The 12689-nt window shown below is 40.4% G+C and overlaps 1 protein-coding gene across 2 annotated transcripts in view; it reads left to right on the top strand.

The window, feature by feature from the left end:
* LOC139155231 (battenin-like) overlaps positions 1–12689 on the top strand; it is a 27220-nt gene that overhangs the window by 1939 nt on the left and 12592 nt on the right. For both annotated transcript variants that reach the window (XM_070730332.1, XM_070730333.1), the window contains exons 5-10: positions 4243–4317; positions 4418–4497; positions 5535–5620; positions 6287–6359; positions 8193–8336; positions 9646–9776. In XM_070730332.1, the coding sequence (XP_070586433.1) occupies positions 4243–4317; positions 4418–4497; positions 5535–5620; positions 6287–6359; positions 8193–8336; positions 9646–9776 (589 nt within the window). The remainder of the gene's footprint in view (positions 1–4242; positions 4318–4417; positions 4498–5534; positions 5621–6286; positions 6360–8192; positions 8337–9645; positions 9777–12689) is intronic.

The raw sequence follows: 12689 nt of genomic DNA, 5'->3' as shown, positions 1-12689 counted from the left end.
ATACAGTCATATCATGCACTAAAACTACATAGGCAGGGGGAGATGTCTCAGTTCCGCCACGCTTGACGACAGAAGTAGGTTTTGAGAAGTTTACGAAAGGCAAGGACGGTAGGGGCAGTTCTAATCTCTGGGGGGAGCTGATTCCAGAGGGTCGGAGCCGCCACAGAGAAGGCTCTTCCCCTGGGTCCTGCCAGATGACATTATTTAGTCAACGGGACCCGGAGAAGGCCAACTCTGTGGGACCTGACCGGTCGCTGGGATTTGTGTGGCAGAAGGCGGTCTTGCAGGTATCCTGGTCCGGTGCCATGAAGGGCTTTATAGGTAATAACCAACACTTTGAATTGTGACCGGAAACTGATCGGCAACCAGTGCAGACTGCGGAGTGTTGGAGTAACATGGGCATATTTGGAAAAGCCCATGATTGCTCTCGCAGCTGCATTCTGCACGATCTGAAGTTTCCGAACATTCTTCAAAGGTAGCCCCATGTAGAGAGCGTTACTGTAGTCGAACCTCGAGGTGATGAGGGCATGAGTGACTGTGAGCAACGACTCCCGGTCCAAATAGGGCCGCAACTGGTGCACCAGGCGAACCTGGGCAAACGCCCCCCTCGCCACAGCGAATGTGAAATGAAGCAGGACTGCATATATAAAGCCTTTTTCTCCTATTAGTTTCAACCAATTGAGTCAATAGCCAGATCCTGGGAAGGCTGCAGTTTATTTTATTAGATTATCTGTGTGGTAGAAACTACATTTTCTTAGCAGAGAACCATTTGACACTGATTATCTGGGTCAATAAGTCCTTGATTTTCAACTATTTGTTTAGTGACTATTCAAAGTTATAATGTCACTGGAAAAAGTGACAGCTGTCCTCATACTTAAAACCTTCACTTGTATTCCTGCACTTATTTGATCAGAATTTAGGCACTTGGCAACCAGCATATATTTATGAAGGTTGCAGCATTCCAGGATCAGGTGATTGTTGTTTCTGACCTTCCTAGTTTGCTTCCCAAAAGCAAACTTTGGGAAACTGGATTGCCATAAAAGCTGCAATGATTCGCTTAACGGTTTTGCTTAACAGTTATGGCAAAAAGGTTGTAAGACTGGGTGTGACTCGCTTAATAATTGCTTTGCTTAGCAAAGGAAATTCAGGTCCTTAATTGTTGTTGTAAGTCGAGGATTACAGGCACTATGTGAAAGATGGTGTTGAAAGACTGTTGGCATTTTTTAAAATCTTCTGCATCTTCTTAAAATTTATTCATGCGACATTCAGGAAGATATAATTCAGAGCTTCCAATGATATTATTCATTGAATCCCACCTCCTTGTTTGGTTTTGGGGTTGGTTTTTTTTTTGTTGTGCACTACACTATCTAGATACTCTTGTATATGTATGCATGTGCTGTACTTACAGGTAGTCCTCAACTTATGACCACAGTTGAGCCCAAAATTTCATTTGTTAAGTGAGAGTTTTGCCCAATTTTATGACTTTTCCTACCATAATTGTTAAATGAATCACTGCAGAGGGTAGATTAGTAACCTAGTTGTCAAAATGTTATAAAAGGTGACCACATAACCTTGGAACCCTGCAATGGTCATAAATGAGAACCAGTTGCCAAGCATCAGAGTTTTGATCACATCATCATGGGGATGCGGCAAAGTTTGTGAATGTGAGAAATGGTCATAAGTCACTTTTTTTCAGTGCCATTGTAACTTAGAATGGTCACTAAATGAACTGTTTTAAGTCGAGGACTATACCTGTATTTACATACACATATTTAAACATGTTGTTCTGACCCAGCCTTAGTAAGTAATAATAAGTCGCTTACTCGTAACACGACTCCCCTTTTTCAAACAGGGTAAGAATAGTCTTTTATTCATGTGGATAAACCAAAAAACCCAAACATAACTAGTCCCAACAGACCTGGTTTTGGGCCAGTGGTGGGCTCCTACCAGTACAGCTAATTCTGCACAGCTCTGTGGCTCTGGCGCATAAGTGCGTAATTAAGCGCAATTTGCTTCCTGAACCTGTGCAGCTTGCAGAAACTTGCACATGTATGCTTGTGCACATGCATTTTGGTGAGATTTTTTGCTCCTCTCTGCGCCAGAGCCACGGAGCTGCACGCAAATAGCTGTACCAGCAGGAGTCCATCACTGGTTCTGGCCTGGAAATCCGAATTGCTTGCTGCATCCTAAAAACGAACAGTTGTCCCTGACAACCAGCCCCTCCCCAAACCCTTACTATTTATTTCCCAGCCAAGGAGGCTAATGTCTACGTCTATTTTTCCTTGAGCCATTCAAAGGCTCCGAAGCTGACCCAGGCTCTCTCTCGGCCTCCTCTGAGGTTGGTAGGAGCCATAGTTCCCTCTAAGCTGAGCAGTGAGCAATCGCTCACTTAAAAATCATCATCAACTCAGAGTTTTCCAAACCTGCCCAGAAGCTGAGGGAAAGAGTGAGAGGGAAGGAGAGAGAGAGGAAGAGAGGAAGAGAGAGAAACAGATAGAAAAAAGAGAGGAAGGAAAAGAGAAAGAAAAAGAATGGGAGTAAGGAAGAGAGAAAGAAAATCAAAATCTATTTTGAAACTAGCTCAACTATTTAAGTGGTATTTTGATATTGATAGAGTTGCCCTATTATGAGCTCACTGTTATAGACACACAGTACAGTATTTTATTTTGAAATTCTCTGAGGCAAAACAGGGTGGGTTTTTTGTTTGTTTGTTTGTTTGTTTGTTTATTTATTATTTCTGTGCCGCCCAGTCCCGAAGGCACTGCCGCTCAGACACTATACTTTTCCGACCCCCCCCCCCCAAAAAAAATTGGAGGGAACACTGGTAGAAGCCTTGGTGGAACGGTGCTTAGAGTGCAATACTGCAAGCTGCTTTTGCTGACTGTTGTTTACCAGTTCAAATTTCACCAGGCTCAAGATTGACTCAGCCTTCCATCCTTCTGAGGTGGGTAAAATGAGGACCCGGATTGTTGGGGGCAAGAAGCTGACTCTGTAAAACTGCTTAGAGAGGGCTGTGAAGCATTGTGAAGCAGTATATAAGTGCTATTGCTATAGGCTCTGCAGCTAGCTGCAGCGGAGAAGCCACAACCGATATTGACCTGTTGAGATTGTCAGATGTAATGAGATTTTAGAGCAGTGACGGCAAACCTTTTTATCCTTGGGTACCGAAAGAGCATAGGCTCCAACACTCCGCAGTCTGCATTGGTTGCCAATCAGTTTCCGGTCACAAATCAAAGTGTTGGTCATCACCTATAAAACACTTCATGGCACCCGACCAGGGTATCTACGAGACCGCCTTCTGCCGCACGAATCCCAGCGACCGGTTAGGTCCCACAGAGTTGGTCTCCTCCGGGTCCCGTCAACTAAACAATGTCGTTTGGCGGGACCCAGAGGAAGAGCCTTCTCTGTGGTGGCTCCTACCCTCTGGAATCAGCTCCCTCCAGAGATTAGAACTGCCCCCACCCTCCTTGCCTTTCGTAAACTCCTTAAAACCCACCTCTGTCATCAAGCGTGGGGGAACTGAAACATCTCCCCCTGCCTATGTAGTTTTCTGTGTATGATATGACTGTATGTATGTTTTTTTATATATTGGGGTTTCATGTTTTTTAGACTTTTTAAATGTATCATTGTTATTTTAGATTCTAACTATTAGATTTGTCATTATATATTTTTTTATCATTGCTGTAAGCCGCCCCGAGTCTACGGAGAGGGGCGGCATACAAATCTAATAAATATTAATAATAATAATAATAATAATAATAATAATAATAATAATAATAGGCACGTGCTATCGCGCAAGTGTGAGTGACCACACCTATAATTCAATGCCTGGGAAGGGCAAAAATAGCTTTCCCTGCACCCTGGAGGCTCTCTGGAGCCGGAAACTTATGGTGGGCCCAGTAAGCTCATGTTTCGCCCTCCCTAGGCTCCAAAGGCTTCCCTAAAGCTGAGGGGAGGGTAAAAACGCCTTCCTCCATCTCCCCGTAGGCTCTCTGGGAGCCAAAAATCAGCTGGCCTGCACACACAAGCATGTTGGAGCTGAGCTAGGGCAACGGCTCACTTGCCAGCAGATATGGCTCTGCGTGCCACCATTGCCACTCGTGCCATAAGTTCGCCATCACTGTTTTTGAGTGCTGATCAGTGATTTGCTGATTTCAAGGAACTTTGCTCAGTAAACACACTCAGTCACACTCATGATCTCATAGCTGAGTTTCACTTCCCATCTTTTGTTTTCTACTCAAGATTCCTCCCAGTGTTGCTCCAGAGAATACCACCGCCAATACTTCTCGCTATGATTGCAATACCATTTCGACTGGGGTAAGTTAAAGGCCAGATCAGGCAGGGGAAGAAGCGAGGTATTGTACTTGGAGGTTTTGAGACCAAATACATTTAAAAAATATTTTTGCATCCTGTATAGGCGGTACTTCTGGCAGACATTTTGCCAACGCTCTTCATCAAATTCAGTGCTCCTTTTTGCATCCACTTGTTCCCATATGGGTAAGTTTGCACTGGTGCAAAATAATTAGCATATCATTGCAGATAAGAGAATAGAAGGTTTTTTTTAAAAAAAAATTTTTTTTATTGTTTTTCAAAAAGACAAACAGAGACATACAACATTGAACATTTAAGGAGCTGCCATAGCTCCGCTTGTCGTAGAAGTCTAACTAATACAAAAATATAAAAAACCCTAACTGTTTTCAGATCAATACAGAAATACCACACGTGTAAGTTACATTCTTTTTAAGTTTAACTCTGTTTTTTTAAATATTAATCCTATTAATTAAATTTCTTTATCTATTAAGATATTGTATACTTATACAAAAGGAAAAACAAAGTATTAGCGATATAGAATAAAAAAAAGAAAGTTAAACACTTCTAACTTTATTATACTATATACTATTTTATTCTATCTTATAATTCTTCAAATAGTTATATATTCTTGTTTATTTAATTTTTAATACTATTTTTAAGATTCCACCAATCATATACTTTGTCCCATATTTTGTAGAATAGATATGACAAAACATTTGAATAATCAAACTGAAACAGAATTCTACAAAGGTATTTTTTATTTTTTATGATTATTTCTTAGATTTTTTTTTTTAACCCTTCAATTTTAACTCAAGGCTTCCTTTTTTCCACACAACTCTCTAAAGCACTAGTTCTCAACCTTTGTAATGCCGCAACCCCTTAATACAGTTCCTCATGTTGTGATGACCCCCAACCATAAGTCTAGCGCCAATTCTTCCAACATCAGGGCTTTTAGCTAATTGTCAGCATACCCCCACTGTAAACCTGATTGGTCAGGTATTTCTTTTTCTATTGGAGAAAGCTGTATGTTCATATCAAGATAAGAAATCAGTTAGGATTAGGAAATTTTAGCCAAGGAGAAAAGAAAAGTTTGTACTAATCTTCTTTTCTTTCTTTCTTTCTTTCTTTCTTTCTTTCTCTCTCTCTCTCTCTCTCTCTCTCGTCCCCTCTCTTTCTCTCTCTCGCTCCTTCCCTCCCTCTCTCCCTCTTCCTCTCCTCCACAGTTTGCGTGTTGGCATTTGTATTATCTCAGCTTGGGGTAGCTTTTTACTGGTGGCCTTCTCCACCAGCACAACACAAAGCCTCCTGGGTGAGTATCATTGTCACGTGTGTATAACCTTAAAACAGATGGTTATTCAAATTTTGGAGCAAACAAGTGCATTTGCCATTCTCTCTCAGCCATTTTTTTTTTCAACACCAAAGTCCTTTTGACTTTATTTATAACCAAATGCAGCTGAATTAGCTTTGATCCATCCATAACCTTAATGTACTTGTCCTGATATGCCAAAATTGTGGTTTATCACCTGATTTATCATGCCATTGCTTGCTGCCTATCCCTAGTAAAAAATGAAGTAGAAGTTATCAATATAGTTTGAGAAATCATAAGGAAGCCAAAATATTAAACTAGCACATGCTCAGTGGCAAAAGAATGCCACTGAGGAATAATTCCTTAAAAAGGGATTGTGAATATGGAACTGAGAATAAGAGAGAAGGGGAAACCTGACTACTAGAAATATTCCTTCTGGGAGGCAAAAGAAATATTCAGTAAAATATATGTCTATTTTAAATATTTCTGCCAAAGTTCTGAAGTTGTAAAACTTGCACAAAGATGAACATATTGTATACAGCTGATGGAATTGTGATAGAAGAAACTAGGCCCAGGCCTCACGCGCTTTCTGCACAATTCGGAGATTTGATAACCAGAGGACTGGCTGCTTTCGTGTGATGTCTCCTTTTTTCCTTCTCACCGATATAGGTGTTGTGCTTGCCAGTATCTCATCTGGTCTTGGTGAAATAACGTTCCTGGCACTTACATCATTTTTCAACAGGTAAACGCCGAGAAGGGTAATTTTCAGGATTTGGATGGTGGATGACACTTTACAAAAGGGTTTGGTGTGGCTGCTTAACAAATTAGTCTTTGTTGCCGAGACGTCCAGCTTTTCTGGGCCCATAGATACAACTGGAAATCTGAGGAACTGCCATAAAAACATAGAAACATAGAAGACTGACGGCAGAAAAAGACCTCATGGTCCATCTAGTCTGCCCTTATACTTTTTCCTGTATTTTATCTTACAATGGATATATGTTTATCCTAGGCATGTTTAAATTCAGTTACTGTGGATTTACCAACCACGTCTGCTGGAAGTTTGTTCCAAGGATCTACATTACTGCTCTTTCAGTGAAATAATATTTTCTCACGTTGCTTTTGATCTTTCCCCCAACTAACTTCAGATTGTGTTCCCTTGTTCTTGTGTTCACTTTCCTATTAAAAACACTTCCCTCCTGAACCTTATTTAACCCTTTGACATATTTAAATGTTTCGATCATGTCCCCCCTTTTCCTTCTGTCCTCCAGACTATACAGATTGAGTTCATTAAGTCTTTCCTGATACGTTTTATGCTTAAGACCTTCCACCATTCTTGTAGCCCACCTCTACAAAATGATGGTCATGAGAGTAAGACTAAGTAACTTTCTTTTAAAAAAAACACAAGTGTGAAAAGCAGAAACTGGATTTGGAATCCCAAAGTCAAATCATATATTCTCACTGACAAAACTGAAAACGAAAAGTGCAGTCCCCCGACTTCTAGCAAATAGATACAACTCTTTTCACACACATAAACACGGGATATCCTGTGTGGTGTTTTTGGTTATGCTGACCTTCAGGTGACACCATCTGACTAATCCTGCCCTTAAAACTCCTCAGATATTAAATTTTATTCTGTGGGGTTCAAACCCTTTACTAGTAATTGATCTCATGGATCTTTCCTTATGATTATATACATGGCATATTAAATTTACAAGTATCCAAGTTTGGTACTCAGAAATTGCAGGAAGAGATACCAAGCAGCCATCAAAATATGTACGATTTGGATAACTTATAAAATTCCAGAACAGATTGTATAGAGTCAAAACTATTTCCCTTTCCAAAAAAAATAATAATTATTCAGACAGGATACATATAGTGAACCAACAAAATAATTCTTGCTAACTGCCTGGGCAGGCTATGTAACAGAATTCAGAGGTCATTTTCCAGTCTTAAGCTTTTCCTTTGAAGAAAGTTTTATGCTTAATTGAGCCCAGAAACATTTGGTGGGAAAGAAGTGGGAGGAACAGTTATAGATAAACTTTGCAGCCACCAAAACTCAGAAATAATGATTTATTACTGTGACTGTATTCACATGTGCTTTGATGTTAAGCTGAACTGCTGAGACTATTAAATACATTCTGCATGTTAATAGGTAACATTTTCCTTGCCTTAATAAAGGCTATTTTAATAAGATTTAAAGAAGATAGATGTATTATACTAAACATTCTGGTTGGAAAGTAGTGATAAATAGGCATTTCCCTGTGGAAAAAATAAGCTAAATGTATCCAACCTAGTTAGTTGAGCTTAGAAATGTGAATTAGACATAAGAGTTCTTATTGGCTAGCACCTGGGTAATACCAATGTATGCTCATGAGAAATGTTGAGCAGCTTTTGACTAATGTAGTAAAGCATGAGCATCTCAAAAGTACATATATGCATCATTTTAAAGTGATGTATAATGCCAAACAATCCCATATTTCTCTTGCTTACAAGAACTGTGGTTAGATTGGAGGTAATTATGTGGAAGTTGTATACCACTGATTCCTGTTGTTTCTTTTTCTTCTTTTCCCACAAGTGCTGTAGTGTCTGCCTGGTCCTCTGGAACAGGTGGGGCTGGCCTGATCGGGGCCCTTTCCTATCTCGGGCTGACACTGGCAGGTCTGACTCCGCAGGTTACTCTCCTCTTTATGACCATTGTTCCTGTTATCCTGCTGGCCAGGTGAGGTCTAAAAATGGGGCCTGCAAAGAGAGCCTCGTGTAGATGCAAAAAAGGAGAGGCGATCCATGTCAAATTGAAAGCCAGATTGGACTAATGGTGAAGGCAACTAGGCTAAAAACTAGAAGACTGTGATTTCTAGTCTCACCTTAGAAAAGCCAACTGGATGACTTTGGACCAGCCACTCTCTCTCAGCCCAACTCATCTCACAGGGTTGCTGTTTGTGGGGAAAATAAGGAGAGCAAAGAGTGGGTGGGTGGGTGGGTGGGTGGATAGATGAATGAATGATTGAATGAATGAATGAATGAATGAATGAATGAATGAATGAATGAATGAATGATGGTGGCTAGGAGAGCATAAAATGAAGCAAGAAGCAGGATATTGATTGCCTATGAAATATATGAATGTTCTGCACTTTGGACCCAGAGCCAAAAAAGTGCTTTGAGGAATTCTTCTCTTATCGAAAACAAGTCAGTAAGTGTTGTACTGCCTCTGTACAAATCGATGGTCAGACCACACGTGGAGTACTGTGTACAGTTCTGGTCACCTCACCTCAAGAAGGATATAATGCAACTGGAAAAGGTGCAAAAAAGGGCAACAAATATGATCAAGGAAATGGAGCACCTCCCTTATGAAACCAGGTTGCAACACCTTGGTCTCTTCAGCCCTGAAAGACGGCATTTAAGGGGTGATTTGATCGAAGTGTATAAAATCATGCATGGGATAGAAAAGGTGGATAGAGAAAAAATATTTTCTCTATTACACAATGCTAGGATGAGGGGGAACTCCCTAAAGCTCATAGGTAGGAAAGCGAGGTGAAAAAAAGGGAAATATTTCTTCACCCAGAGGGTCGTTGGTTTATGGAATTCACTTCCAGAAGAGGTCATGACAGCTGTCAGCCTTGATAGCTTCAAGGCAGGATTAGACAGATTCATGGATGCCAAGTGTATCGGTGGTTATTGAAACGGATGTCCATGTGCCTATGTTGGTTGAGGCAGGCAGGATTCCCTTGAGTACCATTTGTTGGGGGTCAAGGGAAAGGGAGGGTCTTACCTTCTCTTTCTGATCAAGATCCCCATGGACAATTGGTGGGTCACTGTGTGACACAGAATGCTGGACTCGATGGGCTTTGGCCTGATTCAGCATGGCTCTTCTTATGTTCTAACTCCTCTATTGTTGCCACTGAAGTGTTCCTGTGTTCTTGATAGCCAGAAGCAAACTATGCTTTATTTTGAGGATAATAACTGTAGCATCAACCTGGCAGGAACCTTTTATAGCCCATAACCATCTCCCTGCTTTTCCATTTCTGTAGCTATTGCTTCCTGCTGACTCCCCCTCCTCAAGCCCCTCGCTGTGGCTGGGGAGTCTGCAAGCCAAAAACGCCACGTGCCCCTTCTGTGATGCAACAGCCTCTTCTCGGAGACAGATTGACACTCCCTCAAAGTAAGTGACTTTTGTGTGAATGACTCCCTTGGCTACAGAAGAGGAAAGCATGCTTCTTTAATGCATGTTCTTCTTTTTTTAAAAAAAAATTTTTTTATTGATTTTAAAATATAAATATAAACACACACACACAACATATAACAAGTGCTCTGTGATTGGTGCCCATCACCTGACAAACATTCACACCCCACCACCAAATTGGGGGTGTTTCTTTTTAAAACACAAACACGGGTGGGAGAGTACAGTGATCCCTCGATCATCGCGAGGGTTCCGTTCCAGGACCCCTCGCGATGATCGATTTTTCGCGAAGTAGCGGTGCGGAAGTAAAAACACCATCTGCGCATGCGCAGATAGTGTTTTTACTTCCACCGCCGCCCGCCCTTCGCCCGCCATTGCCAGCTCCGCTTCCCAGCTGAGAAGCGGAGCGGGGGGTGTCCCGAAGCGCGCGCGCGCTTGGGGACACCCTAGCTCCGCTTCTCAGCTGGGAAGCAGAGCTGGGGTATCCCCGCGCTCGCGCGCGCCGTCTGCCATTGCCAGCTCCGCTTCCCAGCTGAGAAGCGGAGCTGGGGGTGTCCCGAAGCGCGCGCGCGCTTGGGGACACCCTAGCTCCGCTTCTCAGCTGGGAAGCAGAGCTGGGGTATCCCCGCGCTCGCGCGCGCCGTCCACCATTGCCAGCTCCGCTTCCCAGCTGAGAAGCAGAGCTGGGGGTGTCCCGAAGCGCGCGCGCGCGCCGCCCCGCCCACCCACACCGTTGCTGGGGCCGCTTCCCAGCTGGGAAGCGGAGCAGGGGGTTTCCCGCGCGCGTGCCGCCCGCCCGCCCCGTTGCTCGCACCGCCGCTGTCTTACCGGGGCAAGTGGGGGAAGACCCAGGGAAGCCTCTGCCCGGCGGGGAAACTCCACCATCTACGCATGCGTGGAAGGGCACGCATGCGCAGATGGTGGAGTTTACTTCCGGGTTGAAAACTCGCGATATAGCGTTTCGCAATACTCGAGATCGCGAAACTCGAGGGATCACTGTACTAAATTTTTGTTCCTTTTTTTTTTTTTTCAATTTTTTTATTAATTTTCATAAAATAGACAAACACACATACAAACACTAAACATAAAATGGGGGGTGTATTTCCCCCGCTTCTTTTGAAAGTGTACATTCAAGTACAGAAAAAGAATACATAATTAAATACTGTATATGTTAAATGTTAAAAAATTTAGTAAATTTGAGTTAAAGTTTTATAAATCTTGAATACAATATGAATATTAGGTAAGATTAGTATAACATAATCATAAAAAAAGATGGCTTTAATGTAATCTTAATTACTATAGTAAAATACCATATTCATCAAGCAAAACATTGAAACTAATTTCAACTATTATACATATATAGACCAAAGTTCTTAATATATTACTTATACTTATATTTATACGTAAACTACTATGTCATAATCATCAAAAAAGAAAAAAAAGCATTTAAACTAGTATTAATATTGTTATCACCTAGGTAAAAACAAATACAAAAAGTTAACTAGAAATAAGTGTGTATATTTTATTTTTTCTTTTCTATCCATTTATAAACATTGTTCCATGTTTCATAAAATTTAGTATCTTCTTGATCATTTAATCTTCTTGTCATCATGTCCATTTCAGCGCAATCTAGTATTTTAGCTATAACTTCTTCTTCTTTGGGGATTTCCTCCCCTTTCCAGTTTTGCGCATATATTATTCTAGCCGCAGTTAATATGTGTATAATTAAGTAAAGAATTTCTTTCTTATAGGTCTGATTGGTGACTCCTAATAAGTAAAATTCCGGGGTATTATCTATATCTTGCTTTATTATTTCTTTTAATATTTTCTCAATCATCTTCCAATATATTTTAGCTTTACCACATGTCCACCATTGATGGTAATAGGTTCCTATATCCTTCTTACATTTCCAGCATAATGGGGATGTTTTGGGAAACATTTTTGCAATCCTATTTGGTGGGAGATGCCATCTGTAGAACATTTTGATTTGATTTTCTTTTAGTGAAACTGATTTGGTCATTTTCCAATTATTAATCCAAACTTTCTCCCATGTATCTATGTCTATTTCCTTGCCAATATTTCTACACCATCTTATCATAGTATCTTTTAAAGTCAACTCTATATTTTTATGAGCGATGAGAAATTTATATATTTTCCCTATCATTTTTGTTGGATTGGTAGTAATTAGATTGCTTAAAAGATTCTTACTTTTGTTAAAAATATAAAGAGTTTTATCCTTCTGGTATCTAGATCGAATCTGAGCATAGTGCCACCAGTCTATTATTATCCCTTCTTCTTGTAATTTAATCCTAGATTTTAGCTTCATCTGGTCATTTAATAATTCTTTATATCTATAAGTTATTTTCTTGTCTTTTATGGACTTTGGATGCGTTATTGCTTCTAGGGGAGCTAGCCATTCTGGGATATTTAAAAAGTGATTTTTCTTTATGTCTTTCCAGACTTCTAGTAGATACTTCCTTAATGTATGTCTTTTAAAATATGAATGATTTTTTTCCTTATCGTACCATACAAAGGCGTGCCATCCAAGCATAAGATCGTGTCCTTCTAAGTTTAGTATTCTTTTATTCTCTAGAGTTATCCACTCTCTAAGCCATGTTAATGCGGCAGCCTGATAGTATAATTTCCAATTTGGAAGGCCAAATGAATTTTTTAACTAGGTTTGTTAAAGTTTTAAAAAAAATTCCCCCTGGATTTATTGGAATTACCTGGAAGAGAAATAAAACCTTGGGTAGAATATTCATCTTAATTGTTGCAATTCTTCCTAACAATGATATTTTCAGATTATTCCACATTGCTAAATCTTTTTTAATTTCTGTTAGTAATTTTGTATAATTATCATTTTTTAATGTTATTGTTTTGGCTGTTAAATTTATT

This window comes from Erythrolamprus reginae, unplaced genomic scaffold (genome assembly GCF_031021105.1).
Source record: "Erythrolamprus reginae isolate rEryReg1 unplaced genomic scaffold, rEryReg1.hap1 H_1, whole genome shotgun sequence".
NCBI lineage: Eukaryota > Metazoa > Chordata > Lepidosauria > Squamata > Dipsadidae > Erythrolamprus > Erythrolamprus reginae.
Note: the sequence above shows the minus strand (reverse complement) of the source record. Positions and strands in the feature narration are given on the sequence as shown.